The 27,372-nt window shown below is 66.3% G+C and overlaps 9 protein-coding genes across 9 annotated transcripts; 7 read left to right on the forward strand and 2 right to left on the reverse strand.

The window, feature by feature from the left end:
• Window positions 1-1,185: 1,185 nt before the first annotated feature.
• EMIHUDRAFT_200249 (hypothetical protein) lies at window positions 1,186-1,831 on the forward strand (the record flags this gene model as incomplete). Its single annotated transcript, XM_005792041.1, has 2 exons — window positions 1,186-1,593; window positions 1,691-1,831. The coding sequence occupies 2 exons, from the start codon at window positions 1,186-1,188 to the stop codon at window positions 1,829-1,831; spliced, it is 549 nt and encodes a 182-aa protein (XP_005792098.1).
• A 3,915-nt stretch (window positions 1,832-5,746) lies between these two features.
• EMIHUDRAFT_97842 (hypothetical protein) lies at window positions 5,747-7,187 on the forward strand (the record flags this gene model as incomplete). Its single annotated transcript, XM_005792042.1, has 3 exons — window positions 5,747-6,154; window positions 6,939-7,007; window positions 7,050-7,187. The coding sequence occupies 3 exons, from the start codon at window positions 5,747-5,749 to the stop codon at window positions 7,185-7,187; spliced, it is 615 nt and encodes a 204-aa protein (XP_005792099.1).
• Window positions 7,188-8,632: 1,445 nt separating this feature from the next.
• EMIHUDRAFT_200252 (hypothetical protein) lies at window positions 8,633-10,210 on the forward strand (the record flags this gene model as incomplete). Its single annotated transcript, XM_005792043.1, has 6 exons — window positions 8,633-8,799; window positions 8,871-8,932; window positions 9,037-9,116; window positions 9,257-9,362; window positions 9,467-9,750; window positions 9,947-10,210. The coding sequence occupies 6 exons, from the start codon at window positions 8,633-8,635 to the stop codon at window positions 10,208-10,210; spliced, it is 963 nt and encodes a 320-aa protein (XP_005792100.1).
• A 3,959-nt stretch (window positions 10,211-14,169) lies between these two features.
• On the reverse strand, window positions 14,170-14,655 carry EMIHUDRAFT_200254 (hypothetical protein; the record flags this gene model as incomplete). Its single annotated transcript, XM_005792044.1, has 1 exon — window positions 14,170-14,655. One exon carries the CDS (start codon window positions 14,653-14,655, stop codon window positions 14,170-14,172), a length of 486 nt encoding a protein of 161 aa, XP_005792101.1.
• Window positions 14,656-15,485: 830 nt separating this feature from the next.
• On the forward strand, window positions 15,486-16,226 carry EMIHUDRAFT_200255 (hypothetical protein; the record flags this gene model as incomplete). The annotated part of the gene is made up of 3 exons (XM_005792045.1): window positions 15,486-15,556; window positions 15,620-15,920; window positions 16,158-16,226. 3 exons carry the CDS (start codon window positions 15,486-15,488, stop codon window positions 16,224-16,226), a joined length of 441 nt encoding a protein of 146 aa, XP_005792102.1.
• EMIHUDRAFT_433472 (hypothetical protein) lies at window positions 16,197-18,632 on the reverse strand. Its single transcript, XM_005792046.1, has 4 exons — window positions 18,588-18,632; window positions 18,090-18,223; window positions 17,719-17,994; window positions 16,197-17,575 (listed from the first exon to the last, which is right to left on the reverse strand). The coding sequence occupies exons 1-4, from the start codon at window positions 18,605-18,607 to the stop codon at window positions 16,578-16,580; spliced, it is 1,428 nt and encodes a 475-aa protein (XP_005792103.1). The 5' UTR covers window positions 18,608-18,632; the 3' UTR covers window positions 16,197-16,577.
• A 451-nt stretch (window positions 18,633-19,083) lies between these two features.
• Window positions 19,084-21,150, forward strand: EMIHUDRAFT_200257 (hypothetical protein; the record flags this gene model as incomplete). The annotated part of the gene is made up of 5 exons (XM_005792047.1): window positions 19,084-19,491; window positions 19,735-19,914; window positions 20,014-20,189; window positions 20,273-20,852; window positions 20,929-21,150. The coding sequence occupies 5 exons, from the start codon at window positions 19,084-19,086 to the stop codon at window positions 21,148-21,150; spliced, it is 1,566 nt and encodes a 521-aa protein (XP_005792104.1).
• Window positions 21,151-23,782: 2,632 nt separating this feature from the next.
• Window positions 23,783-24,709, forward strand: EMIHUDRAFT_200259 (hypothetical protein; the record flags this gene model as incomplete). Its single annotated transcript, XM_005792048.1, has 3 exons — window positions 23,783-23,884; window positions 23,964-23,990; window positions 24,074-24,709. The coding sequence occupies 3 exons, from the start codon at window positions 23,783-23,785 to the stop codon at window positions 24,707-24,709; spliced, it is 765 nt and encodes a 254-aa protein (XP_005792105.1).
• A 447-nt stretch (window positions 24,710-25,156) lies between these two features.
• On the forward strand, window positions 25,157-27,050 carry EMIHUDRAFT_200260 (phosphatidylinositol transfer protein-like protein; the record flags this gene model as incomplete). The annotated part of the gene is made up of 3 exons (XM_005792049.1): window positions 25,157-25,879; window positions 25,952-26,476; window positions 26,637-27,050. The coding sequence occupies 3 exons, from the start codon at window positions 25,157-25,159 to the stop codon at window positions 27,048-27,050; spliced, it is 1,662 nt and encodes a 553-aa protein (XP_005792106.1).
• Window positions 27,051-27,372: the final 322 nt, after the last annotated feature.

The raw sequence follows: 27,372 nt of genomic DNA on the forward strand, positions 1-27,372 counted from the left end.
CTAGTTTTTGTGTGTGGGGGGGGGGGGGGAGGCACGGGGCCAGCATGCGAGGGGCTGCCGATGTTCAGGTGGTGTGGTGGGGGGGAGAGGGCGTGCCTGGTCGATGTAGATGAGGGCGAGGATGACCGTCTCCTCGGAGCAGCCGGCATACTTGAGGATTCTGCGTGCGGCAGGCGGGAGGAGGGCTGAGATGCAGAGGAGGAGGTGGTTGCGCGCTGCTGGGGAGGGGGCCAAGGGGGGGGGGGTGCCCTGGCTAGAGGAGGGGGGGTCGTCGCAGACGCGGCAAGCCCTCTCCCCGCACCGGCCTCGCTGCCGCCGCGGCACGGGCTCTCCCTCCCCACCGCCAAGCGCTGCCACCTTCCCCCCCCCCCCCCTCCCCTCCGCCAGCCCTCCCGCTAGCCAGGGACACAGCGGGGACGCGCCAAGCTTTGCCGGCCTCGGCGATGCGGGCCTGGCTTCCACCGCCTCCTCTCCCTCTCGGCAGGCAGGCCAACGGCCTTGCCTCCGCCCCCCTCTCTCTCTCACACCCGCTCGCGAGTGCGGCCAGCAGCACCGGGGCGGGGGGAGCTCTTGCTGCGCACCGATCCTCCAAGTAGTTTCGCACGGTGATGGCCGGCGGCCGCGACGAGTGGAACGGGGTCACTTGCGCGGGCACCAGTGGCAGCTGCGCGAGGGACCGTGCGGCGGGTCAGGTGGCGGGCAGGGAGGACGGAGGCACGAGTTTGTGCGGCACTGGCCATGAGTACGTGGCGAGCAGAGCGGGGAGGGGCTACGGCGAGGCGGTGCAAACCACCTGGTCGTTCCGCGCGACTAGGTCCTCCAGCAGCTTCGAGATTACTGCAGCACAGGGAGAGACGGCGGCTTTAAAAAACACGCGGATCGTGATGAGTGGTGCTCAGGATAGGACGCACCTTGTACGATCAAGTCCGGTGTGCCGGATGAGGACGCCTCGCCGTGCTCGGCCATCTCGGCGTAGGCGGACAAGCGCGTGCGCTCGAGCAGCAGCCCCCCAGCCGTACGGTACGGTGATGCGGGAGAGCTTTTAGTGCGGTTCACCGCGCGATTTCTTTTTATTTTTCCTTAGCAAGCGACAATCAGTTCACTTATGGGAAAGAAGAGAAGAAAGCACGCTCCAGTGTGAAACTCCCGAAGGAAGAGCGGTTCCGCGAGCGACCGACAAAGCCAATGGGAGCGAAGCCGCACGCTATCGCCGGCAGTAGCCTTGCGGCGAGCGCGTCCGTCGACGGCTACAACTCGGCGGACGAACACGAGGTCGCCGTCAGCGCGCCCGCTGAGACGATCGAGGCATTTGCGGCGCGGATGGCAGCGACGCGCGGCCTGCAGCTGGTGCCGATGCTGCGCGATGGCAACTGTCTCTTCCGCGCGGTGGCGGACCGCGTCTACGGCGACCATGCGATGCACGACGTTGTGCGCCAGCAGACGCTCGATCACGTTGCGGCGGAGAGCGCGCACTTTTCTCCATACGTCGCGGAGGACATCCACACGTACGTCGCTCGCAAGCGGCGCGACGGCGTGTACGGCAACCACGTCGAGCTGCAGGCGCTCTCGGAGCTCTACAACCGGCGGGTCGAGGTGCGCCGGAGCAGAAGGGAGACGCACCACCGGAGGAGAGGAGAGGGGCTGCGCCGTCGCGAGGTCCGAGGCCAGAGACTCGTCTGTCCCTCGCGAGGTGTACGCGCCCAACGGCGCACTGCACTCGAACTGCACTAGTGGAAGCACCAACACGGCCCTCGGGCTGTTTGGGGACCCGGACGCCAGCGTCCCCCGGGAGAGGGGTGTCCTGGTTGTGTCCTGGTTGTGTCTTGTCTGAGTGCCAGCGCACGCAGCTATCTTAATGGCGTGAGGTCAGCAAGAACCCTCGCGGCGTCGTGCAGTCTGTGAGGGTGTGTGCCTGCACGGATTGCACAAGTAACAAATCACTCCTGTCGGCATTCCTCCGGAATGGGGCGACAGACCACGTGTTATTCCGTAGTTGGGATGACCACAAATCGTCAGGGCACTCAAGAAGAGGCCAGCCGGCACTTCGAGCTGCGCTCGACATGGGGATGCGCACAGTCAATATATGTCAATGCGCGCCGCGCGAGCGAGTCTAAAGACTCGGTCGCGAACTTTCCGAGAAGGATGACAAGTGGGGCGGCGGCGTCGATAGATATCGACGCCGCCGTCGCCGCGCATCATGACGAGTTCGCATTCCCCATGTGACCCTCTATACCTCACCTTCGAGACAAGCCAGGGTTCAACCCAATGGACCTAGTGTGGCGTCGAGGCCCGCACTGTCTGGACATGCGGGCCGCGGCTGACAGAACGGCGGGCTAGGCATTGAGAGCCCAGGAGTTTTAATTCGCACAGAGGGCACGCGAGGTACGACCGTGCCCGGCCGTGCTATTAAAGCGACTCGGCTCTCTAACAGGCTGCAGCCCAGAGCCACACGGAGTCTACGCGCATCGCTTGTGCATAGCCTCGACCAATCTCCTGTTCACGGTGCAACCGTGAACAAAGAGCTTCTTCGAACCGTTACAAACACGACGCGAGCCGCCCAGCAGGGAGCCTGGGCGACTCGCTTTGACCTCCCCCCCGCCCCACGGTGCGCCAGCGGCGCATTTGGGATGGACACCACACGTCGTCACATCGAGCAGCTCTCTGTCAACGGAAATTTCTCAGCTCTGATGCGTCATCCGGATGGAGCAACTGGCTTTGCTTAGATTGGGAGTCCTTTTGCTATGTGCTCTACGCGGGGAACTACGCCTCTTTTAACCTCATCCTGCAGGCGATAGCCCAGCCCGCGTGCAGCGGTGGCGGCGACACTTGCAACACGAGCACGCCTCGCTTCGGCGCGCTCGATCCTTCACAACGGGCCGCCCGCAAGGACGCGTGTGCGGCCCTCTCTACTCGACCTGTGCCACGGCACGGGTCGTTCTAGTCATGCAGCCGCCCCGGCGATCGTGCTCGGGGCGTATCTCAGCACTCACCGCGCGAGACGCGTGGCGTGCCACACAAACCAGTAAGCAGCAGCCTTCGCTGCTGCGACTCGAATGCTTCAAACGCGCACCTGTGCTTGCGCACGGCGTGCTCTACACGAGCCCCCCGGCCGCGCGAGCGTACGGGCGGCTCGAATCCACCCTTCCCCCGCCCTAGCCACTGTTGGCTGGGCTGCGGGCGCCGTCCGCCTTGCGGCGGCGGCGACACTTGCAACACGAGCACACCTCGCTTCGGCGCGCTCGACCCTTCACAACGGGCCGCCCGCAAGGACGCGTGTGCGGCCCTCTCTACTCGACCTGTGCCACGGCACGGGTCGTTCTAGTCATGCAGCCGCCCCGGCGATCGTGCTCGGGGCGTATCTCAGCACTCACCGCGCGAGACGCGTGGCGTGCCACAAACCAGTAAGCAGCAGCCTTCGCTGCTGCGACTCGAATGCTTCAAACGCGCACCTGTGCTTGCGCACGGCGTGCTCTACACGAGCCCCCCGACCGCACGAGCGTGCGGGCGGCTCGAATCCACCCTTCCCCCGCCCTACCGACTGTTGGCTGGGCGGTGGGCGCCGTCCGCCTTGCGGCGGCGGCGACACTTGCAACACGAGCACACCTCGCTTCGGTGTGCTCGACCCTTCACAACGGGCTGCCCACAAGGACGCGTGTGCGGCCCTCTCTACTCGACCTGTGCCACGGCACGGGTCGTTCTAGTCATGCAGCCGCCCCGGCGATCGTGCTCGGGGCGTATCTCAGCACTCACCGCGCGAGACGCGTGGCGTGCCACAAACCAGTAAACAGCAGCCTTCGCTGCTGCGACTCGAATGCTTCAAACGCGCACCTGTGCTTGCGCACGGCGTGCTCTACACGAGCCTCCCTACCGCACGAGCGTGCGGGCGGCTCGAATTCACCCTTCCCCCGCCCTAGCCACTCTTGGCTGGGCGGCGGGCGCCGTCCGCCTTGCGGCGGCGGCGACACTTGCAACACGAGCACACCTCGCTTCGGTGTGCTCGACCCCTCACAACGGGCCGCCCGCAAGGACGCGTGTGCGGCCCTCTCTACTCGACCTGTGCCACGGCACGGGTCGTTCTAGCCATGCAGCCGCCCCGGCGATCGTGCTCGGGGCGTATCTCAGCACTCACCGCGCGAGACGCGTGGCGTGCCACAAACCAGTAAGCAGCAGCCTTCGCTGCTGCGACTCGAATGCTTCAAACGCGCACCTGTGCTTGCGCACGGCGTGCTCTACACGAGCCTCCCTACCGCACGAGCGTGCGGGCGGCTCGAATCCACCTTTCCCCCGCCCTAGCCACTGTCTGGCTGGGCTGCGGGCGCCGTCCGCCTTGCGGCGGCGGCGACACTTGCAACACGAGCACACCTCGCTTCGGTGTGCTCGATCCTTCACAACGGGCCGCCCGCAAGGACGCGTGTGCGGCCCTCTCTACTCGACCTGTGCCACGGCACGGGTCGTTCTAGCCATGCAGCCGCCCCGGCGATCGTGCTCGGGGCGTATCTCAGCACTCACCGCGCGAGACGCGTGGCGTGCCACACAAACCAGTAAGCAGCAGCCTTCGCTGCTGCGACTCGAATGCTTCAAACGCGCACCTGTGCTTGCGCACGGCGTGCTCTACACAAGCCCCCCGACCGCACGAGCGTGCGGGCGGCTCGAATCCACCCTTCCCCCGCCCTACCGACTGTTGGCTGGGCGGTGGGCGCCGTCCGCCTTGCGGCGGCGGCGACACTTGCAACACGAGCACACCTCGCTTCGGTGTGCTCGATCCTTCACAACGGGCCGCCCGCAAGGACGCGTGTGCGGCCCTCTCTACTCGACCTGTGCCACGGCACGGGTCGTTCTAGTCATGCAGCCGCCTCGGCGATCGTGCTCGGGGCGTATCTCAGCACCCACCGCGCGAGACGCGTGGCGTGCCACAAACCAGTAAACAGCAGCCTTCGCTGCTGCGACTCGAATGCTTCAAACGCGCACCTGTGCTTGCGCACGGCGTGCTCTACACGAGCCCCCCGGCCGCACGAGCGTGCGGGCGGCTCGAATTCACCTTTCCCCCGCCCTCGCCACTGTTGGCTGGGCGGTGGGCGCCGTCCGCCTTGCGGCGGCGGCGACATTTGAAGCGGTCGCGGCGCGTATGCGTCGTACTGTTAGGGCGGCCGGGCCCGAAGACGGCCCGGCCAGGCTCTGCATAAGGCCATCTTCGCCACAACGCGTGGCATTGGTCCAACTACGGCAACCCACAGCGAGGGGGGCCGCTTAGGCGACCTTGCTCACATCAGCTGCATATGCTTCAGTGGTGCAAGGAGGAGTGGAGAGGGACCTTTGACGGTGTATGGCCCAAATCCAATGGGGGCAGCACGTACCTAGTTGTGCGCATATGCGTACGCGACCGTTTTGGAGCGCGGGGCGGCGGCGTCGATAGATATCGACGCCGCCGTCGCCGCGCATCATGACGAGTTCGCATTCCCCATGTGACCCTCTATACCTCACCTTCGAGACAAGCCAGGGTTCAACCCAATGGACCTAGTGTGGCGTCGAGGCCCGCACTGTCTGGACATGCGGGCCGCGGCTGACAGAACGGCGGGCTAGGCATTGAGAGCCCAGGAGTTTTAATAGTGCGGTTCACCGCGCGATTTCTTTTTATTTTTCCTTAGCAAGCGACAATCAGTTCACTTATGGGAAAGAAGAGAAGAAAGCACGCTCCAGTGTGAAACTCCCGAAGGAAGAGCGGTTCCGCGAGCGACCGACAAAGCCAATGGGAGCGGAGCCGCACGCTATCGCCGGCAGTAGCCTTGCGGCGAGCGCGTCCGTCGACGGCTACAACTCGGCGGACGAACACGAGGTCGCCGTCAGCGCGCCCGCTGAGACGATCGAGGCATTTGCGGCGCGGATGGCAGCGACGCGCGGCCTGCAGCTGGTGCCGATGCTGCGCGATGGCAACTGTCTCTTCCGCGCGGTGGCGGACCGCGTCTACGGCGACCATGCGATGCACGACGTTGTGCGCCAGCAGACGCTCGATCACGTTGCGGCGGAGAGCGCGCACTTTTCTCCATACGTCGCGGAGGACATCCACACGTACGTCGCTCGCAAGCGGCGCGACGGCGTGTACGGCAACCACGTCGAGCTGCAGGCGCTCTCGGAGCTCTACAACCGGCGGGTCGAGGTGCGCCGGAGCAGAAGGGAGACGCACCACCGGAGGAGAGGAGAGGGGCTGCGCCGTCGCGAGGTCCGAGGCCAGAGACTCGTCTGTCCCTCGCGAGGTGTACGCGCCCAACGGCTCCGACGAGCCCATCTCGCTCTTCACAGACCAGACGGCCGACCCGCCGCCGACGGGCTCGGTCGCCGCCCACCCTGCGCCTTCCGAGACGCTTCCGAGACGCTTCCGAGACGCTTCCGAGACGCTTCCGAGATGCTTCCGAGACGCTTCCGAGATGCTTCCGAGACGCTTCCGAGACGCTCTTCCGAGACTCTTCCGAGACACGCACGAGGCTCAAGCACCCTGGCCCTAGGTCGCCCCTCCGCTGCGCCTCGTCTACTCTGGCCGGTCCCACTACGACGTCCTCCGCGACCCCGCCCTTCCAGACGCGGGCGTCGGGCTCGGTCCCCTCCGCACAAGCCAGCCACTCTTCCTCGCCCTCTTCGAGACCCCCCCCCCCCCCCCCCCGCGCTCCCCTCGGCACGGAACACACCCCGCCGTCGCGTCTCCCCAGCACTTGCCCTTCCCTCCCCCCCCCCCCCTCCGCCAGGCCTGCCCGACCTTACTGCCGGCGCTGCAGACGAGGCTCAGCTCGCGGCGGCAGCACAAGCCTCCGAAGCGGAGGCGCTCGAGGCGTGCCCCTCTCCAGCACCAAGTAGCAGCCCAGCAGCCCTCGAGAGCCAAGCCGCAGCCGCGCCAGACCCACCCGCCCCTCTCGCAACCTCCCACCGCCCGCTCGCTCGGTGGGCAGGCGGCGCTGCTCGCCACAGCCGCCGCGGACTCGGACGCCGCAGCCACCGAGGCCGCCATCGAGGCGCAGGTCCTGGCCGCCTCCCTCGCCTCCCTCCCCGCCGCGCGACAGGCTCCCGGCGGCGGCAGCGAGGCGGACTCGACCTGCTCGGCGCTGGTGGCGATGGGGTTTGCAGCGGCGGCGGCGCGCGAGGCGGCGGCGCGTTTCGGCGCCGACCTCGACTCGGCGGTGGAGTATCTGGCCGGCTAACGAACCCGCACACCTCTTAAACTCTCGTGCACACACCCCTCCCCTCCCCCCCTCCACGCCGCGGCCGGAGTTAGCGACGTGTAGGGGCAAGGCCGTTTTCGTTTCGATCGCTCTGTGGTGTGTGGACGACACTCGAGACACGAGACCCCGGAGACGCCAAGCGGTCCAGCAGTCAAAAAGCCATATCCCTTCTTCATCAGACTTCAGAGCTGCGACCGAGACCACATGTCGGCGCATGTGCGTTCCGTTTCATTAATATCGATTAGGAGAGAAGAGAGGAGCGTGCGTCAGGCACTGTGAGTCAGACCACACGGAAGTAGGACCTCCTTTTTCTCCTCTCCTTCTTTCCCTCGGTCCTACTCGCGGCGCGCCAGCTGTCGGTCTCCCGGAAGGAAAACTGCGAAAGCCGCCTCCTCATCCACACGACGGGCGCGGCTCTGCGCCAGGGCGCCTGGCCCAGAAAACGAGCGTCTGCCTCAGCCCGCTCCGGCACTTTGCCACGCGGTGCGCGAGGTGCTTGGACGGAAAGGCGACCGCGTCGCCCGCCCGCAGCCGCACTCGAGCCGCGACTCTACCCGCGCCGAGCCGCACCTCGAGCTCGCCGCCCTGCCAGAGGTGGCGGGGGCTGCCTCGGTGGATGGGATATCGTGGGAGGAGGAATGGGCCGCACACGCCTCGTATGCGCCAGCGTTGGACACCATGAGCACAACCGTGACGCACCTCAGGTCGACCAGCTCGCTCTCGTCCACGTCCGCGTCGGTGTGCCAGGCGGCGTAGTGGCCGCCGCGGCCGTACTCTGCGTATTGAACCGGCTCGTAGCGCGGCGTGCAGCGGCCAGACGAGTCGATGCCGAGCGGGCAGACGCCGTCGCCGAGTATGGAGTGCGTCTGCAGCACTGCTTTGCGCAGCTTACGGTCGAGCCACGGCGGGATCTCCGGCTCCAAAAATGACCCTGGCCGGCCCAGGAGGGCGATGCGGCTGTCTCGGTCCTTTCGCGAGCTTGATCCGACCGTGCCGACGCCAAATAGCTGCGACTGTACGGTCGGCTGAACCACGAAGCCCTGGACGCGCGTCTGCTGCAGCGGCGTCAGGAGAGCCTCAAAACGTAGGTATGAGTTCTTCCCGCGACCCACGCGACGCGGCTTCAACGGCCGCAGCCGCTGCTGCTCGGCCATCGCGCTCCTCGAGTGTGCGCTGCCAATCCCTTCAGCCAGCTGAGCTCGCGGTTACAGAGAGATGGGCGCGGTGGGGGCGGAGGAGGCGGAGGTAGCGACGCGTTGGCAGGATTGGTTGGCGCGACGCCAAAGAAGAAATTTGTGGCCCATCGGAATAATTGTAGTGGAAAATTACTCTCGAGCAGACTTTGAGCACCCTTTTCGTAACGACGAGGCGGGCCGCGAGTCGTACGTACGTACGTCCGACTCCCGCCGCCGGAGAGCAGAGCCATGGGTCGCGTGCTGAAGCGCTTCCTGAAGGAGCACGCCGCCTATGCGGCGGCCGGCGTGGCCGCCACGGCGCGCGGCATCGGCGAGGCTGCTAGCGGGGAGGAATCCGAGGACCAATCTTTCTACGTCGCGATGGCGTTGCTGTTCGCCCTTGCATTCATCGGCGGGTGAATTGCAGCACGCGCGGCGGATGCGGGGACCCGACTCGAGACCAATACGCGACCTCGCCCCTCTGCAGGTTCTTGCCGATGATTCTCCAGAAGAACGACGCGATTCTGTGCGTCGGCGATTGCTTCTCGGGTGCGTTGACACAAGCCATGACCGCCACATTGACCGTCGACACCATGTCTCCGTCCGCGCACCCTCGCCGGCGTCCCCACCACCGATGGGCTGCTCTCCTGCAGGCGGCCTGCTTGTCGGCGCTGCCCTCATGCACATGTTGCCCGAGTCGGCCGAGCTGAACGAGATGCTCGCCGGCGAGGAAGTGAGACGCGGGGAAGGGGAGACGGGCGGTGGACACCCGGCCACGGGGAGAGCGGATTAAAGTGCTCCCTGCTTCTCGGGGAAAGAGCGTGCTCTGGCGCGCGCCGCCGACATGCTTTGACTTGAGCCCCGGCGGCTTAGGAGGAGGAAGATGAGGACATGGACGCGCACGGCCGCGCGCTGCACGGCGAAGGGGAAGAAGAGACCTACCCGTGGTCGTTCCTGCTCTGTTCCGTGGCACTCATCAGTGCGCGCCCCTCCCCCCACGCGCCCTTCCCTGAGCCCAGTCCTCTGCAAGCCAAATCTTCCCGCATCGGTGCTGGTTCCGCAACGTGTGACACCCTCACACAGGCCTCATGGCGATCGAGACGGCGGCCTCTGGCACTTGCTGCTCGACTGCCGACAAAGAGCCCGCCAAAAGCCACGTCCCGCACCACCACAGCCTGGGAGGGCTGGAGACCACGGGCAAGGGTGGCAAATCCGGCGCGGTTGCTGCCATCGCAGCCTTCACCGCCTTCATAATCCACTGCGTCCTGGAGGGCCTCGCCCTCGGGGTTGTTGGCGACGACATCATGGTCATGTTCGTTGCAGTCGGCGCACACAAGGGCTTTGCTGCCTTTGCACTTGGGGCGGCCGTCTTCCGCGCCTTTGACAACTGCAAGGCGACGCACACCGCTCACCGCTACCGCCACCGCTCACCCATATCTCCCGTGCCCGCACGCCGGGCGTGCCACGGGCAACTGCCTGGCTCGGAGAAGCGCGGGGGCTTGCCCACGAGCCTGGCCCCACACTCGTGTGCGGAGGCGTGCACCCGGCCGTATTGGCCCTCAGGCGGCGCTGTGCATGTTTTGCTTCTCCATCGCCACGCCGATCGGCATGCTCATCGGACACACCGCGGCCACCGCCGAGGGGGCAGAGAGCCCGTTGCCGCTCGCCTTCAACGCGCTGGCGGCGGGCACCTTCCTCCAGATGGGCGCGGTAGAGGTGTTGGGCAGCGAGATGATGGAAGGCCATGGCACGTGCCCCGGCATTGTCAAGTACCTCTTCGCGATGATGGGGTTTGCCGTCATGGCGGTCCTCGCCCTCTACTGCTAGGGAAGGCTGCCTCCGCGTCCTGACGCTGAGAGCGCTGTGGGCAGCAGCACGCGGTTGGGGAGCTTTCGTGAGTCCTCCCTCTCACTCACTTGTGCGAGCGAGAGAGTCGCCGGGGGTATAGAATATACAGTCGCCGGGGGAGGTTGGGGGACCTGAGGTGATCGAGATCTCGACTCACCCCTCACTCAGAGGCAGGTGGTGGTGGTGCGGTTGCCTGGCGCGTCGCTCACAAAAACACGCCCGCTGTTCACACCTCGAAGAATCCACGAAAGGGGAATCTCCCGTTCGGTTGTTCAGTCGCAACCCCGAAGCCTATCGAACGAGCCATGTCCGCGGTGAGTTCGCAACCGGCGCCCGCGCTGTGCGAATCCGCGCCCCCAATCGCCACCCGGTGGCCCCGTCCGACCACCCGCCTCACCGCCTCTGCCTGATGGACGACAATGTCAATGAGAAAAGGAGGAGCTCACGAAGGTCTTGGGAAAATAAATAAATAAGCAGACCAGGGAAAAGAATATAGACAGTACTGGGCGAGAAAAACGTTAAAGCATAAAGGCCAAAGGACAGCACGCCACCACACACAGGAGATATAAATAAATAAATAAAGCAGACACAAAATCACGGACATCTCTTTTTGCCTCGCGCGCTTCCAACTCGTGGCGGGGCCCCTCAACCCTGATTACCCGTTTCTTTTCCCCCTCTAGAATACGCCTGTGGTGTGCCCCGTGTGGCACCACGACCTGTTGTCTCACCCTGGCCCCCAAGATCGTTTTGGTCGTCACATTGTGGCCCCCGAAAGAAAACAAGAAAGAAAGAAAGAAAGAAAACGGAGGCATGGGAGAAGCTGGCGGGAATTCTTTTTGCCTCGCGCGCTTCCAACGACACGAAGGGACGCCCCCCATCCATGTCCTCCAAACCTGCACGAGGCCCGAACGCGACGGTACTCCACGTCCCGATCGAGTGCAACGCCGAGGTTGCGCTGCCGAGCCAGAGCGGCAAGCGCGCGCAGCCGGGGAAGCGGTCGCGGGCGATTGGCCTCGCAGTGGCAGGCTCGCGGGCCACGCACTCTGCCTTCATCGCCGTCGGTCCGGAGCTGCCTTCGACGGTATCCCTCGCGACGACCCAGCTGAGCGCCGCCGCGTCGGCGAGCTGCTACCCGCTCAGCTCGCTGCATCAGATCCACGCCAAGCCTGAGCTGCTGGCCAAGGGGCGGCTCACGATTGAAGTCCGGCTGGGGAGCACGGTCCACACGATCTTTGTGAAGGACGCCAAGCCGAGCGCCCTCGCGCAGCTGTATCGGGCGCTGAAGGCGGGCCGCGAGCGCGCCAAGGGCTCCGACGGCCTCTCCGGCGCCGCGGGCCTCGAGCTGCTCCGTGAGTTCTTCCCACAGCAAGCCAAGGCGGCGGCGGCGGCGGCGCGGCCAACCGAGGAGGGGCTGCCGCAGCCCGTCAAGGGGCACGTGCGCCTCATGATGGTGGCGGAGGCGGTGGGGAGCACGCCCGGCCAAGCGGGCCGACGCGCGGCCGACGCCCTCATGCGCGGGCTCGGCCTGCGGCTGGCGCCGGGCTCAAAGGGCGGCAGGGCGGAGGAGGGCGGCTACTCGGCGTCGCTGCTCGCGCCGGCGGAGGAGGCCGGCGTGGGGAAGCCGGCCCCGCCAAAGGGGGCGAGCGCCAAGCCCGTCGTGACGCTGCGGACCGCGCAGTGCGCGCACCACAAGCTGAGCGCCCCCTGCTGGGTCGAGGCCGACATCGACACCGAGCGGCTCTCGCCGCCGCGCGAGCTGGGCGCGACGCCGGCGGCGGCGGTCGAGGCCTTGCTCGCTCGCGCCATCGCGCCCGAAGCGGCAAAGCCGCTGCACACGGCTTGTGTGCTGCCGCACCGCTCGGTCCGCACCAGCCACGCCGTGCCCAGCGCCGCCCTCGAGCCGTCGCGCGCGCACCGGCCCGCCTCCCGTCCCCTCCCGTCCCTCCCCTCCCCGCCAGGTGCTCGAGCGCCTGCCCGGTGGCCTCACCTGCCACCTCCGCTCGGGGGACCTCCCCGGTGGCATCTTTTGCACGCGCTTCGAGCTGCGGAACGCAGACGAGCCGCCCTCGGCGCCGCCGCTCGGCCGGTGCGACGTGCGCTACTTCGAGCCGCGCTCGATGCTCGCGGGCCCGATCGCGATGTCGCTTCGGATGTCCAAGGAGGCGTGCAAGGGGTGGGCGAGCGCAAAGGCGGGGCGCGACCTCGGCGTGCTCGGGACGACGCTCGTCGAGCGGGTCGAGGTCTTCTGCACGCGGCTGGTCGCCTCGCGGACGGGGGAGCTGCGCGGCTCCTCCGCGCTGCTCGTCGCGGGCTGGCTGCCTGAGCTCACGGTGACTTGTCGCCCCGCCCGCCCCCTGGTTCGCATGCACATGAGCATGAGGCCGCCCTTACCCCCACCGGCGCAGGTGGCGCCCTTTGTGCGGCGAGACTACAAGTTCCACGGCGACCCGGACGAGTCGATGGGCTCGAAGTTTCTCAAGACCCAAGTCTTCAAGACCGCAGCACCGCACCGCTCGCAGCCCGAGAAGCGCCCCGACGCCGCAGCCGCCGCCCTCCGCCCGCCCCCGGCCAGCCCGCCCGTGTGCCCGCGCCTCAGGAAGCGCCGCATCGAAGAGGTGGCGGCGGGCGGCGCGGCGCTGGAGATCACCAAGCTCGGCACGCCCTTTGGCGCGCGGAGCGAGCCCGCCGCCAGCCCGCACACCTCCAAGCTTGGCGACGGCCAGTCGCGACGCAAGACGGAGGGGGCGGAGGCGGGCGCCGCGGACGCCGCCGCCGCCGCCGCCGCTTCCGCCAAAGCTGCAGCTGCCGAGGCGGCGGCCGCGGCGGCGGCGGAAGCGGAGGCGGCGGCGTGGGCCGGCGCAGATAACATCGAGGAGCTGGGTAGCCTCGGCAAGATCTCGTCGAGTGCGCTGGACACTTCCGGACACTTCCGAGACGCTCCCCAGCCACTCCCCAGCCACTTCCCAGTTCGCAAGGGCGGGAGGCGTGTTCTCCCTTCGGCGGTAGGCGCGGCCAGCCAAGAGGAGGACGACGAGGCGGAGAGGCTGCTGGCGGAGACACTCGGCGACATTGGCGCCGAACCTGAGGGCGGCGGCGACGGCGAGGGGGCGGGCGAGGGGCAGGGGGCTGGCGTGCAGGCGAGCACCGCGGCGGCCACGACGAGCCGCGAGGGCGCCGGCGAGGAGATGGCTGCAGAGGACGGCATCGATGCGACGATCGCCGAGCTCTTGCGCGGCTGACCGCTCGAGCGAGGGACGCGGGAATTGAGCCCGCTAGTCGGGGCCGAACCCGGACGCCTCTTGCGCGCGCCGAGGTGGCACTCGCGGCCACCGACCAGCCGCGAGCCGTGGGACGAAAGCTCTAGACGCGCACTCTTTGTTATCCGCATGTGCGCGCTCCCTCTGCCTCTCGGGCGTCGGTGCACGGTGGCGACGACGACCGGTCGGGGGCTGCCGCGCGCGTTGTGGGGGACGTACATCGCACTCCGCCTAGCACGTACGCTAGCACGTGTGTATACACACGGCTTTCTTTTTCGTATAGAGAGCTCATTCTACATTCACATTGCTGCTCTTCTCACTTATCCTGCGAGCCGAGACAACCAGACAACGCTATAACGCAACATAGTGTGACGCCCAGCGCGAGGGGCGTGCCTCTCCATGATCGAACGGTGCGTGGTGCACTAAAACACTCTGCTAGGCACGCAGCTCTAGCAATCGCTGCACTGTCACTGGGTGTGTGAAAGCTCGTGATCTGACCGTTTGGCCTACGTTGCCCGCCTGCGCAGCTCGTCGCGACCGAGCTCCGAGCTCCTAACGCCCTACGCGCAAGGGGAATGCGCGCTCGCTCGCGCACGCCCCAGGCCGGCGGATCTGAATGCCCCCGTTCCCTGCCCTCGCGCTAAGTAGTACGGTCTTAGCGCTCGTCGCCGCCGCCGAGCGTCATATTGTGGACGGTCCGCTGGCCTTGGCAGTGAACTGCTTTGGCTTTGTCCCCTTGTTCGCTTCGGCGGCAATGATGGCGGCGGCGGCGGCCTGCTGGGCCTTGAGCTTGTCGCGGACGGACTTGCTAGCGTTTTTGTTGCTGGCCAGCGTCGCGGCCTGGTTGTGGTGCGTCTTCACCGCCTCCTTGGGCTTGTTGAACAGCGGCTCGTACCGCTCCGCCGGGAAGCACTCGCAGCGGCCTGTCTCCGGGTTGGGTGCTCGACGGCATGTGCAGTGCTTCTGGCACCAGTGCCGCTGGGCGACGGTCAGCGAGGCGAGTTTGGTGCCCCCGCACCCCACCTCCAAGCACTCGATGGTCAGGTTCGCCTTCTTGTCCCGCTCGGCGATCCCGGCAGTGCCTCCGCCGACGGAGGTCGTGGCAGCCTTCGCCTTCGCGGCTAGTTCCGCCGCCGTGTGCTTCTTAGGCTTCGCTTTGCCTCCCATCTCGCTCAAACAGCGAGCAACAGGCCCTCGTAGACAACGCGAGTCTGTCGGCCACGAAAAGAATTCCTTGGCAATGCGCAGGGTCGGCGTGGAGGGCGATGAACGCGCCGCGAAACCTCGCCGCCTCACCGGTCCTCGCCAACGCCTCAAAAGTGGCGCAGAGTGAGGCGGAGAGAGAGATTTTTAGCAATACCTTAAAGAGAGGTTACAGGCGACGTAAGATCCGTTAGCGGAATACCAAACAACTCTAACACTCACACGTCATTTGGGGCCTGGAGCCCTGGCATTTAAAGGTTGTTGGAAAACAGAACTTCGCCGGAGTTTAAAGTACGTTGGGGGGGCAGCTTTGGACGGTCGACTTCAATTGTGGCCGTTGCCCTGTTCACGCGCGCGCAAGACGTGCAGACAGGGTTGCCAGGTGAGAGCGAATTGTTTTTGTCAGGCGGCGCCCCGAGCGAGCACGTGAGCCCCGTGGCTCCAACCTTGGAGCACTTGGAGCACTTGGAGCACTTGGAGCAACCGGGCCCTTCCTTTTTTTGAGCAGGTGTGCCGCCGCGCGAGCGACGCTCCGAGATCGCCCGACGCCTCGGCGCCGCGAGAGCAGCCGGTCGACGTCGGCACCAAGCGCGCGGCCGCCAGGCGCCTCCGAACCGACAGGGGCGCCGCGGCAGTAGAGAGCACTCCACCCGCCATACCGTTGTTATGGCGGCCGTAACCCCGAGCGGAGAGAGATCTAACATCGAAGGCAGCTCAAAATAAAATCCGCCGGCGCCACAAAACACCGCGCTCGCCCCCAACCCTTCGCCATGCCGTCCACGGGCCGAGTTCGCATGCCGCAACACAACCGCGTCCAGACGTCGGCGTCTCTCAGCACCCACGGCATCTGGCAAAACGCCATTGGGTGCGGCCGCGTTTGGCCTGCCCCCGCACTCACCGCCGCGCTGACCGCCCATCGCCGCGGCAGGCACGATCCGTACGCCGGAGATGTGGACAAGGCAAAGGCGGAGACGAGCGCCGCTGCTGGCGGCGACAGCAGCGCGTACGATAACATGAAGGACCTTTTCGCTCTCGCGCGGCAGCAGGGGAGGCTGGCGGCTGACGACACGCGCGGCGGGTGGAAGGGGCAGGGCAAGCTGGGCTGGAAGGCGGGCGGGAACTGGGTGTCCGGCAAGGACCTGGGCGAGGTATCTCCCGAGCGCAAGGCGGCCGCAGACGACGACATGCCCTCGTCGACCTCGTCGTGGTCCGACATGTCCGACACCGAGGTGGCGCAGTACAAGGCGCCGGCAAAACGGAGCTCGGCCTCCTTCTTCGCGGCGCCGGCGGCGGCCGGCGGCGGCGGGGAGCGGAAGCGTCGGCGCGACAAGGACGAGCGCAAGGAGAAGAAGAAGAAGAAGCACAAGAGCGAGCACAAGCACAAGAAGAGCAAGCAGAAGCACAAAGAGAAAGACGGCCACAAAGAGAGGAAGCGGAGGCGTGACTCGGACTGATGAGCGATGCAGTATGCTGGGTTCGCGTTTTCGGAAAAGCTAAACATGCGTCTATCATACATAGTGCCGCCCTTCTCTTAACAGCTCTCTCCGCAGGCGCGGGCGTCGCGGGGCGCGCCGGGCCCGCCTCGCCCCGTAGTACAGGTGGGCGCGCTGGGGGGAGGCGGGGGGACCGGGCCGCCACGCGCCGCCTCTCTCTCTCTCCCCCCACCACCTTGCACAGGACCAATCTACCCACAGACCGCACAGGGAGCCCTACCAGGCCATCGCGAAGCACATCCCTTGCCCCCTTCCCCTATCCCTCACCCCCAGCCCCAACCGACGAGAAAACAACCGCGTCCGGGGCGCGCAGAGCAGCCAAGCGCGCACAAGCGCCGGCTGGGCCACGACGCGCCGCCGCCGAAAAGAGTAGCAAATCGCGGCTCCCGCGCGTCACTTGGCCAGCGCCGTGGCGGGCCGCCAACGGCCCTGCAGCACCACCATCCATGTCGGCATGCAAGTCGCCGGCGCCGAGCCGCGCGTCTGGCTCTTGTGCGGCGGCGAGTGCGAGCGCCAATAAGTGTCGCTGAGCGGCGGCTCGTCGCGGCCGCCCCCGCCCCCGCCGCACGCGCCCGCGTTGGCGCCGCCGGGCGGGCCTCCGCCTCCGGGGGCGGCGGCCGCCCCCGCGCTGCTGCTGGCGCCCGGCGCCCCAGCCTCCTTTGGACTCACCGGGCCCTGGATGGCTACCGCGCTCAGCCCCAAAACTGCGGCCGCCGCGCCGCACCCGCCGCACCCGACGCTGCCGCGGGCAGGCGGCGGCGGATCCGCGTACTCGGCGTCGGCGCGGTACGCGCCCTCGCCATTGGCTTCGGCCGCGCCGCCCTCGCCCGGCCCGCCGCCGCCGCGCTGCGACGCCACCGCAGTCGTAAAGTAGATGGTCTGCACGGGCTGCGGCAGCTGCGCGCGAAGCTGCGCCTCGCGCGCCGCGGGCCCGAAGAACTCGTCCTCCCCCGCGCGGTCGCGCCCGTCCGCGTTGTAGAAGCCCACCAGGATGAAGCGGTCGCCCGACCGCACCTCGTTGCCCGCGTGCTTGATGTTTCCATCGTGCACCAGGCAGTAGCCGCCCTTTGGGCGAATGAGGATGCCGTCGACGTCGGAGGAGGCGGCGGGGAAGTAGGTGCCGCCGCCGGTGAACTCCTCCTCGTGCGAGAGGCACAGGTTGAAGGTCAGCGCCGTCTCGTCCTTGTGCAGCTTGAGCCCGCGCCCACCGGGCCGCTGCGACGCCGCGGAGTAGCGCACGATGAAGAGGTTGCCGGGCCGGGGGTAGGGCTGCTTGTCAAAGGCAGCCGTCAGGTGCGGGTACTGTCGCCGCGCAAACGGGAGCAGCCGTTCGCGGATCGCGCGGTGGACCAGGTCCTGCGACTCCTTTGTCAGGTTTTGCACAAGGACGTCTGCAGCAGGCGGGTGGACGCGGGGTGAGGAGCGGCGGCGGCCAAAGGGGCGTCAGGGACGGGGGCGGGCAGCGCGGGCCGCGACAGGGCCCTCTCGCGGTTCTCCGAGAGCGCTCGCCGAGCGGCTCTGGGGCTTGCCGAACGGACGGCTCTCGGAAGGCTCTCGGAAGGCTCTCGGAAGGGTCCCAGAGGCGTGGCGCCTTGCGTCGGCAAGCTGACGCCGCGGTCGACCCACCCGATGGAGGATCCGATGCGCTTGGCATCGTCGAGCAGCGTCTTTGTGTCCTCGGGTGAGAACATCTGGAGCGCGTGCACCGACGAGGCGCGGCCCGAGCAGGGTGCCGACTTTTTCTGCTGCTCCGCGTGAAACTGGATGGTCGTCGACGTGGTCGGCACAAACACCGCTGCGCGGACCCGGCCTGTGGCGGGCGGCGCGGAGTGGCGGCGTGGGTGGAGGCGCGCGCAGCGCCGAGGGTGGGAGAGGCGGCGTGGCTGCTGCTGCGGCGGCGCGCGCCGTTCTGCGAGAAGCTCCCGGCCCCATCCACCCGCAAGACCTCGACGTTGGAGCGCACAGAGTGGCTGCCAGAGGTGGCGATCCGAAGCTCCCTGCAGGAGCTCTGCTTCTTCTGCTCGCTCTTTCCGCGCAGCCTGTCGCAAGAGGCGCGGAGGACGCGGCTGGTGAGAAACGAGGCAGCCGGCGCGCGAGGAGAGCTGGAGCTGACAATGGGTTGGCGGGAGTTTCGCGCGCGCGCAGGCAGCTTGCTGAGAATGGGGAGCTGCGCGGCGCGAGAGGCGGAGACGTCGCGTGGGCGAGCGGGACGCGGCGACAGAGGCACGTCCTGACGCCGCGCGGGGCACGTCGCCTCCCCATCCAGCCGGGATTGTGGTGGCTGGATGCCGGGTGATGACTGCGTTTCGCTTCGCCGCAGAGGCGGCGGGCCTTGGCCGGGCGTTTGGATTGGACGTGGGCTGGCGCAGGGCCGCTGGGCGTCCCCGAGAGGCTGGCGCTCACCCGCCGGTGAGCCACTGCATGGCGAAGCGCTCTGGGGCTCGGAGACTTGGGGGTCCGGCGTGCAGAGTCAGTTCAGGCTCTGTGACCTGCCATCAACTCACACACACCCATTAGGGACCCCGACACCCGAAGTGATTCCGACAGCGTTCACGCCGTACTTGGTTGCCAGCGAAAGGGTTTGTTATTGTGAGGCCTGGGGGTCGACTAATTGTGAGGCGGAGGGAGAGAGAGTGTGTACAGAGTCAGAGAGAGAAGTGAGTGACGAGGCCGTCATCGCATTCGCCTTCTGGGACCCAGCGCTGACTTCTGACTGTCACTGCTGTCTCTCCCTTCTCGACTGTCTGTGCTTGTGCGTCTTGGGTCCGGGGTTGTGTTTTTGTGTGAAAAAGGATTTATGTGAACAGCGCAACAAGGCCAGAAAAATTTTATTTTTTTTTGAAACAGGAAGTGTCCGAGACCTCGTGCTACTCGAGTGCACATCTTGGCGCGAATCGTGATGCCCAGCAGCACTCGCTCCGGCGTGCTTGCCACTCGAGCGCCCGCCCCCACCGCCACAGAGACTGCCGCAGAGACTCCGGCAGAGACTCCCACCGCCGAACCTGGCCTCTCGGCCTACGAACTGGAGCGGCTCGCCAACATACGAGCAAATGAGGCTATTCTCGCATCACTCAACCTTGTGAGCTTCAAATCAGAGATGGGGCTCAAGTCCTCCTCAGCGCGTCCGTCGCAGCGCGGCGTCGCCAACGCGTCTCGAAAGCGCTCCTCTTCGACTCCGACCGTCCCGACCCGGCAATCGTCCCGAACCCGCAATGTGGCACCAGAGTTCAGTGGGGTTGCCGAGGAGCACCGCGATGGCCGGATCGAACTCGACTCGGGAGACATCATCGCCCCGGGTGTTGGCAAGGTTGCCCGCCCGGAAGACCTCTTCAAGCAGCTCGACCCGCGCACGCCGATCCCTTTCCACCGCGTCAACGACGACGACATGGAGGAGGCGGAGGAGGACGTGCGGGCGGAGGACGTGGAGGCGGCGGCGGCGGCGATGGCGGCGGAGGACGCAGCGGAGGAGGAGGAGGAGGAAGAGGAGGACGTGCCCCTCTCTGCGCGCCTGCCGCCGGCCGCACGCGCTGCGGCTGCTGCGCTGCCAAAGCCCGACGAGCGGGACGGCGCACTGCTCCGCCTCGTCACCTCCGGCCAGGAGGGAGGCTCGAGGGAGGAGGCGCCCCGACAAAAGGGCAGGCCGGCCGGCAAGGGACGGGGCGCCGCCAAGCCGCCCGCCGCTGCCTCCTCCCTCGCACGCTGCTCGCTCGCCGAGGCGGACGTGGCCAAGGTGAGCCCCCCCGTGTGCGGCTTAGCTGTGGCAAGAGCGCCGGTTCACAGATGGGTTGATAAGAAACAAGAAGCTTCACAGCCTTGCGCGCGCGAGCAGGTGACCAAGTCCGCGGTGGTGCACCTGCAGTTCCAGCCGCGCGACGACACGCTCCTCCTCGCGGCGGGCGACAAGGACGGCCACGTGTCGCTGTGGCACTGCGACCGCGCCGAGGACGACCCGTCCGACGGCGTGCACCTGCACAGGCCGCACAAGCAGTACATCTGCGGGCTGCGGTGAGATGCGGCCGAGATGCGGCCGAGAGAGGGTAGTCGGCGCCCCTCTCCGCCCCGCTGCGACGCCTCTTTCGACGCCCCAGGTGGCAGCCGCACTCGCTAGACTGCCTCTTCTCCGCCTCGTACGACGGGACCGCAAAGTGCCTCCGGCTCGGCCGGCGCGAGTTTGTGACGCTCTGCCACGCCGACAAGGAGTTCTCCGCCTTCACGCTCGGACAGGCCTGCCCCTCCCTTCTCTACCTCGGCACAAACGACGGCGAGGTTGGCGGCTACGACACGCGAGCCGGCGCCCTCTCGCACCCCTTCGCCGCCCGGCACGGCCGCAAGGTGAACACGCTCTCGATCGACGCCGGGCGCGACTGGCTCCTCGCGTCGGCGGGCTCCGACGCGGCGGTGCACGTCTGGGACGCGCGCAGGCTGTCTGGCGGCGGCGGCGGCGCCAAGCCGGTCGCGACGCTCAGCCTGCCCAAGGCGTCGCAGGCAGCGGAGTGGGCGCCCGACGGCAGCGGCCGGCTCGCGGTCACCTGCTTCGACGACCGGCTCCGCGTCTTCTCGCTCGCGGCGCTGGCGGACAAGGCGGCCGCCTCGAGCGCGAAGAGCGTCCCCGCCGCGAGCGCCGAGCCGGCCCTGGCCGTGCGGCACTGCACCGCGACGGGGCGGTGGGTGCGCGCTCCCGGACGCCCCTCCTCTTGCGGCGCCCTGCAGGTAACGCCTCGCCACGCCCTCCCGCTGCGCACAGGTGGTCCCCTTCCGCGCGACGTGGACGGCGAGCGGCGACGGCGTGCTCGTCGGCGGGATGAAGAGGACCGCCGAGGTCTACGACCCCGCCAGCGGCAGCAGGCTCGCCTCGCTCAGCTCGGAGCACATGACCGCCATCCCGTCGCGCAACGCCTGCCACCAGGGCGGCACCGTCGTCGCCGCCGCGACCAACTCGGGCCGCGTCCACATCTACAGGACGTGAGCGGCAAGGCACCTGCGAGGCGGCGCCTTCTACCTCGCGCGACGCTCTTGGTCCGCAGCGGCCGCTGGCAGCGTGTAGCACTCTCGTATCTCGCGAGTCTCTGCCAGTGTATTCTGTATCGATGCGGCTCAATCGGACCTTGGAGCGCTGGAGGCTGGCGCGCTAGGGGCCTATGGCTATGCGCTAGCCTTGGCGCTAGGCGCTGCGCGCCGTGTGTGACGCGATCGCTAGAGCTCACTCGCTCCTCACGCAAACGGCGGAGTTCTCCTACTCTCCAACGAGAGCTAAGATATGTACTATGTACACACTGTCGGTTGTGTTTCGTTCATGCATTACGGCTCTACGGACTACGCACTGTCGGGAGACACCAGAAGCGGCGCCAGAGACCTCGCACGCTCACAGCTCAGTCGATGTCCGGGCTCTCGCTCGCAACAACACATGAACGAGTTTGACCCCCGTCCGTACCGCTGGCATGAACAATTTGCCGGCCCAGTCGCGCGTGGTCGCGCTGCCAGCCAGGTCGAGCACGCCCCTCAGCCTCACTCTCTGGCCGTTGCCTGCACACTGCGGTCAGCATCACAGGCGCGGCCACGGCTCCGATTGGGCGAGCGGCGCGGGCGCAACGCACGTCGTGGAGCCGCTCTCGCAGCCTCTTCGACCCCCTCTCCCTGCTCAAGCGTCGTCTCGGTCGTCGTCGCCGCCGCCGCCGCGTCGGGGGCGCGCTTGGAAGTCTCGCCGGCGCCTTGGCGGAGGATGGAGTGCCTCGCCCGCAGGCAGACGCGGCCCTGTAGGTAGGCGAGCAGCAGCGCAGGGCAAAGCGAGTGGGCGAAGAGCAGCACCAGCACCGGCATCGGCGGCTCAGTGAGGAGGCCCGCGAGCACACACGACAGGACGCCGCCTCCACACAGCAGCGCGATGGCCGCTGCCACCGCCGCCACCCTCTCCCAAGGCTCGCGGCTCGCACCGGCATCTCGTCCCTGCACAGCCTCACGGCGAGGCGCATGCTCGACATTGAAGTCGATCTGGTCCTCGTCCTCCAGGTCGAGCTCGAGCGGCGTCGCCTCCCACGCAACCACCTCGCCGTCGAACAGGAACTGAGCCGGACCGGCATCTCTTGACGCGGTGTACTGGGAGAAGACGCGACCGAGGTTGTCTGTCATTTTGAGGCGATATACCTCCAGCTCTCCCTCCTCTGGAGCGCAAATTCGTAGGCTGATTGTCGACTTGCGGCGCCTCTCAGCCGCCGCTGTGGCTGCGGCTGCCGCCTCCTCTCGCTCAGACTGGATGAGCGGCGCGAGACGCTCGATCAGAGCCGACTTGACGCCACTCGTCAGGCAGCCGCGAGACTTGAGCTCATCTCGCAGGACAGCCGCTGTCGAGCGGGCGAGTTCTTCGGCCAGCACCGTGCCGTACATCGCTCTTGTTTTTTGGTTTGAGCATGGGTAAAGAAAAACGAGTGCCCACAATCGGTCCTGGGTTCCCTTTTATGTAGAGTGCGTTATGTTCTTGTTTTCTATCCGCTTTCTCTCTTTCGACGAGATGCCCGGATTTATTTCCGGGACAGCTCAGCATCCCCTCACTCACGCACGCGGACGGAAATTCATCGATCGAGCCCACCTCTATCTCGAACCTCTATCCGCCGCCGGACAGCACAGCACACGCCAGCAGTGTGCGCCGCGGCTGCGTTCTCGAGGTGGATATCCTTTGGCCGCGTTGGGTCACTCTGTCAAAGTTGACAAACGGAAACGCTTCATCGCAAACCCTGTCTGAGTCTGTCAGCAGAGACCAGAGACCAGAGTCCTCCTACACGTAAGAGAGCCGCACACAACGAAAGTTCACGGCGGCTGACGCCCGAGTGCAAAGATGAAAAGTCCTTTTAACTCCCTGTGTGGTGGCGGCGTGCCGTTCTCCCCTTTCTCCCACCCTCCCTTGCGCCTTGGTTTGTCCTTACCGGCAACTGGTCTCTGCACTCTGGTGGTGTGCCGATGTCCGGCCTTGAGCTTTGTCAGTTTGCTGTGAAAGAAAGAAAGAAAACAGACAACCCAAGGGAGGGATGGGAGGACGGCACGCCGCCACACAGGGATTTTAAGGAGAGGAGTGTGGTGCTAGCCGTCGCCCACCCACTTGGGCGTCTGCCTCTCCCCTAGCCTCTCCCTATCTCTCTTTGCAGTCTCTCTCCAATTCGCAGCGACCTTCATGCCGCCTCGCGGTCTTCTCACTCTCGTCGTTCTCTCTCCTGCCGCTTCATCCTCTGACTCATCGCTCTCTCGCTCTCCTCGGCCTCGTTCTGAGACGCTCAGTTTGCTGTGAGTGAGAGAGGCCAGAGGGGCAGCTTGGTTCTACGAATTATTTCTTTCTGTCTTTGTGCTGTGAATAAGGCTTGTACTCTACGAATCTTTCTGGGATTCTCTGTTTTTTTCAGTCCCGCGGCCAGTGTTTGTAAAAAGAAAGAAAGAAAACAGACAACCCAAGGGAGGGATGGGAGAACGTGTTTGTAGTGTTTGTAGATGACTTTCAAATTCCCTTCTAAAATTCTTTTCTACGGCATCCCCGCCGAACCTTCAAGCGTAACGCCTTTCTGGAGTGATCGCCGCCCACGTCAGTCCCATCGAGGATCGAGCACCCACAAACGATGGGAGTCGCCGCCTCGAAAAAGACCCAGAGCTGCTGGCCAATGTCGCCCAAGCCGGTCCTCCATTATTTTGACATTAACGGCCGGGGCGAACTCAGCAAGGTGCCCTCCGCTCTTGCAGCCATCGCGCCAACGAGCCGACCCCCTTCCTCCGGCCTCGATGAGCCACGTGTAGCACCAGGCCACCCCGCTCGCGGTTGCGTCGCTGGTAGCACTGATCGCCGCTCGTCCCTTCTCAGCTTATCGCCGCTGTGTCGCTGGTAGCACTGATCGCCGCCCGTCCCTTCTCAGCTTATCGCCGCTGTCGGCGGCCTCGAACTCGAATGCGTCGAGTACCCATTTTCGGCAAATGGAGCCTCTGCCGCCGACAAGTTGAAGGCGGGCCCGGTTCAGTCGGAGCACACCAAGGCGGCTACCGCGATGGGCATGGACGGTTGTGGTCTGCCAATCTTAGTGCACGGTGACCTCAAGATCTACCAGAGCTTTGCCTGCCAGAACTACCTCGCGTCTATCGGTCCCAAGTATCCAAAGGTCACCGCGCAGCAGCAAGCCGTGGACGACATGTTTCAGGGCGCGTTGGAGGACTGCATGGGCCTCGGCGCCGGGGTCATCCTGAGTGGTGGCGACCCCGCGCTGGTGCCAAAGGTCATGGAGAAGGTTCTCGCTCACCTGAGCAAGTACATCCCGGACAAGGGTTTCGTCCACGGCAAGGATGCGCCCACCACGGCCGACTTGGCCGTCCTCGTCCTGACACAGGCGCTGATCCCGTTCGGTGCGACGCTGGGCGAGGGCGCTGCCGAGTGCTACGGGAAGTTTCCCAAGGCTGTGGCTCTGGGCGAGCGGGCCGCCGCTTTCCCTGCGATTGCGACATGGCTCACCAACGAGCACTGCAACCTCAAAAAGCCGCCAAAGGCTGCACGCAAGTGAGGACCAGGCTTCGACAGTTCGTGATGACCGAGATCTTCTCTCGAGGTACGAGGACGATATCTTCGGGCCGGGTGGGTCGTGTGAGTGTTGATTTGTTTGGTGCGTTCCAAGTTGGGGGGAGCGGGAGGCTCGCGAGTGAGACCGCGAGAGATGCGCAGACGGAGAAGGCGCTCTCATCATCCCGTATCGCAGACGGAGAAGGCGCTCTCATCATCCCGTATCCGCAGACGGAGAAGGCGCTCTCATCAACATCATCCCGTATTGCAGACGGAGAAGGCGCTCTAATCATCCCGTATCGCACCGAAGTGTCTTTGATGTGCCTAATCGTAGTTGACGGAAGAGGGGACGTAGACCCTCCTAACAGGGCATCAAGGAGAAGGACGCACGTCGCGCGCCACGTTCCAAACTCGAATCGCCGACCGCAAATAGATCTAGCCCCGGAGCAGCATGCCCACCAACGAGCGCAAGAGCTTCTTCCGTCCCTTTACGCGCTCAAAGACGTCCATCAAGTCGGCGTCCAACCTGCTGACAACGACCCGACTCGAGTTCCGCGCCGTCTTCCGCGCTGATGGCGTCGCCACTGATCCGTTCAGCACGTACACCGAGCAGGCGCTCCACGACGCGCTGCAGCTCGCCATACCCGCTGGCACCAGGGGGAGCCTGACACCATCCGTTGACTCCAGGGGCCAGCCGGCAGCACTCGTCCGCGTAGTTGCAACCGACTCCCGCGCCCTCTACGAGCTCCGGGCGATGGTCGTCAGCGGAGACTTTATGCGCGAGCTCACTCGGCAGCTTCGCGCGAACGTCAAGGAGGTGCGCCGCTCGCAGCGCGTGGAGTCGATGCGCACCGGCGCGCCCACCAGCCTCCCTGACGACGACCGCGACCTCGACAAGCTCGACGACGACTCTGCAAACGGCTCCGCTCCCGGCGTCACCGAGATGACCATGATGGATGACGACGACAACATTTGGGAGAGGATCCGTCTGATGCTGCCGTGGGAGGAGAAGTCGGAGAAAGACCGGCGGAATGAGGTCAAGCGCGAGCTCAACTCTTGCATCCAGCAGCGCACCGAGATGCGTGACAGGCTGGCCGAGATCGAGGCCAAGTGCACCGAGCTCACCGAGCAGCTGGCGACCATGTCTAAGAGCACCGAGGAGCCCGCCGCCGAGGTGGTGGCGAAACGGGAGGCAATCGAGGCGCCGCCGCCGCCGCCACCGGCGGCCGCGCTCTCCGAGGACGAGGTCTCCGACTCGTCCGCCAGCAGCGATGCGGGCGACCCCGTCGGCCCCGTCGCGGCCAACCACGTCGCGCTCGAGGAGCTGACGCCCGAGCAGTTGGAGATGGTCAAGGATCTCTCGGCCGCGTACCTCGCCGCGGGCGGCGAGCTCGACGAGTACGGCGACATCTTCATCCTCCGCTTCCTCGTCGACCGCGACTGGAAGTACGAGAAGGCCAAGAAGAAGGCCGAGGCGACCGCGGCGTGGCGTGCCAGGAGCGGCGTCAACGGCTTCCGCAAGCAGATCGCGGGCGGGCTCGCGTACCACGAGATCCCCAACATCAAGGAGCTCTTCACGAGTGTCGCCGTCGCCAACTGCCACTCGCGCACGAGGTCTGGCGACCTGCTGACCTTCATCGACTACGGCTCGCTCGACGTGACCAAGTTCTTCAAGATGCTCGACAACACGCAGTACTTCGATATCAACAACTTCATCCTCGAGTACGCCTCCTACCACGCCGACAAGCTGACCAAGGAGACCGGCATCCTCGTCCGGCAGGCCCGCCGCCGCCCTCGCCGCCGCCGCCTTCGCCGCCGCCGCCCCCCCCCCCGTCGCCCCCTGCGCCAAGCCCGCCTGTACTACCCCGAGCTGCTCGCAGCCCGCCGACAGTACTACCCCGAGCCGCTCGCGCCCCCCCCCGTCGCCACAGTTCATGGTCATCGACGCGGGTGGCATCGGCCTCGGTCACGTCTCGCTGCGCATGTTCATCCGCTTCAAGCCGATCATGCCGCTCGCCGACCTGTACTACCCCGAGCTGCTCGGCGGCGCGCGCGTGCTCAACGCGGCGTGGGCGCTGCACCAGGGCTGGAAGCTCGTCAAGCCGCTCCTCTCCAAGCAGATCCAGGACATGGTCGGTATCCTCGACGCCAAGCACACGCAGGGCGCGCTGCTCAAGGTCGCGGACCCGGAGGCTGTGCCCGACTACCTCGGTGGCGAGTGCGCCACCATCCCGCGCCCGGCGGTCAACGAGTACCCCAGGGCGGGCATGGACGGCGTGGATGCTGACGCCATCTGCCCGGGCAAGAAGCTGGGCGCCTACATGCGCCGCACGCTCGCGCCCTGAGCATCACCCGCACTCCGCGCTGGCGCATGCTTCCACCCCGTGGAGATCGCTCGTGAACGCGAGTTGTGGAGCTTTGTTTGTCGATAGGTCTAGCAGAGATGGCAGCGTCACACCATCCTTCCCAGGAAGGGACCTGCTAGCGAACCTCGTTTTTTTTCCCTGCTGGGTTCCGGCTCCTACCCAGATAGGGGTCTGTTGACACCCGTTAGACCCTATGCGCTATGCAATAGGGTAGGTCCGGTTTTGACCGCTCCAGAGGGCCCCGGGCATTTTTTCGCTTCGCTGCGCGCCCCCCTGGGAATAGGTAGGTAGGTGGGGCACG

Source organism: Emiliania huxleyi (assembly GCF_000372725.1).
Source record: "Emiliania huxleyi CCMP1516 unplaced genomic scaffold EMIHUscaffold_11, whole genome shotgun sequence".
Lineage (NCBI taxonomy): Eukaryota > Haptophyta > Isochrysidales > Noelaerhabdaceae > Emiliania > Emiliania huxleyi.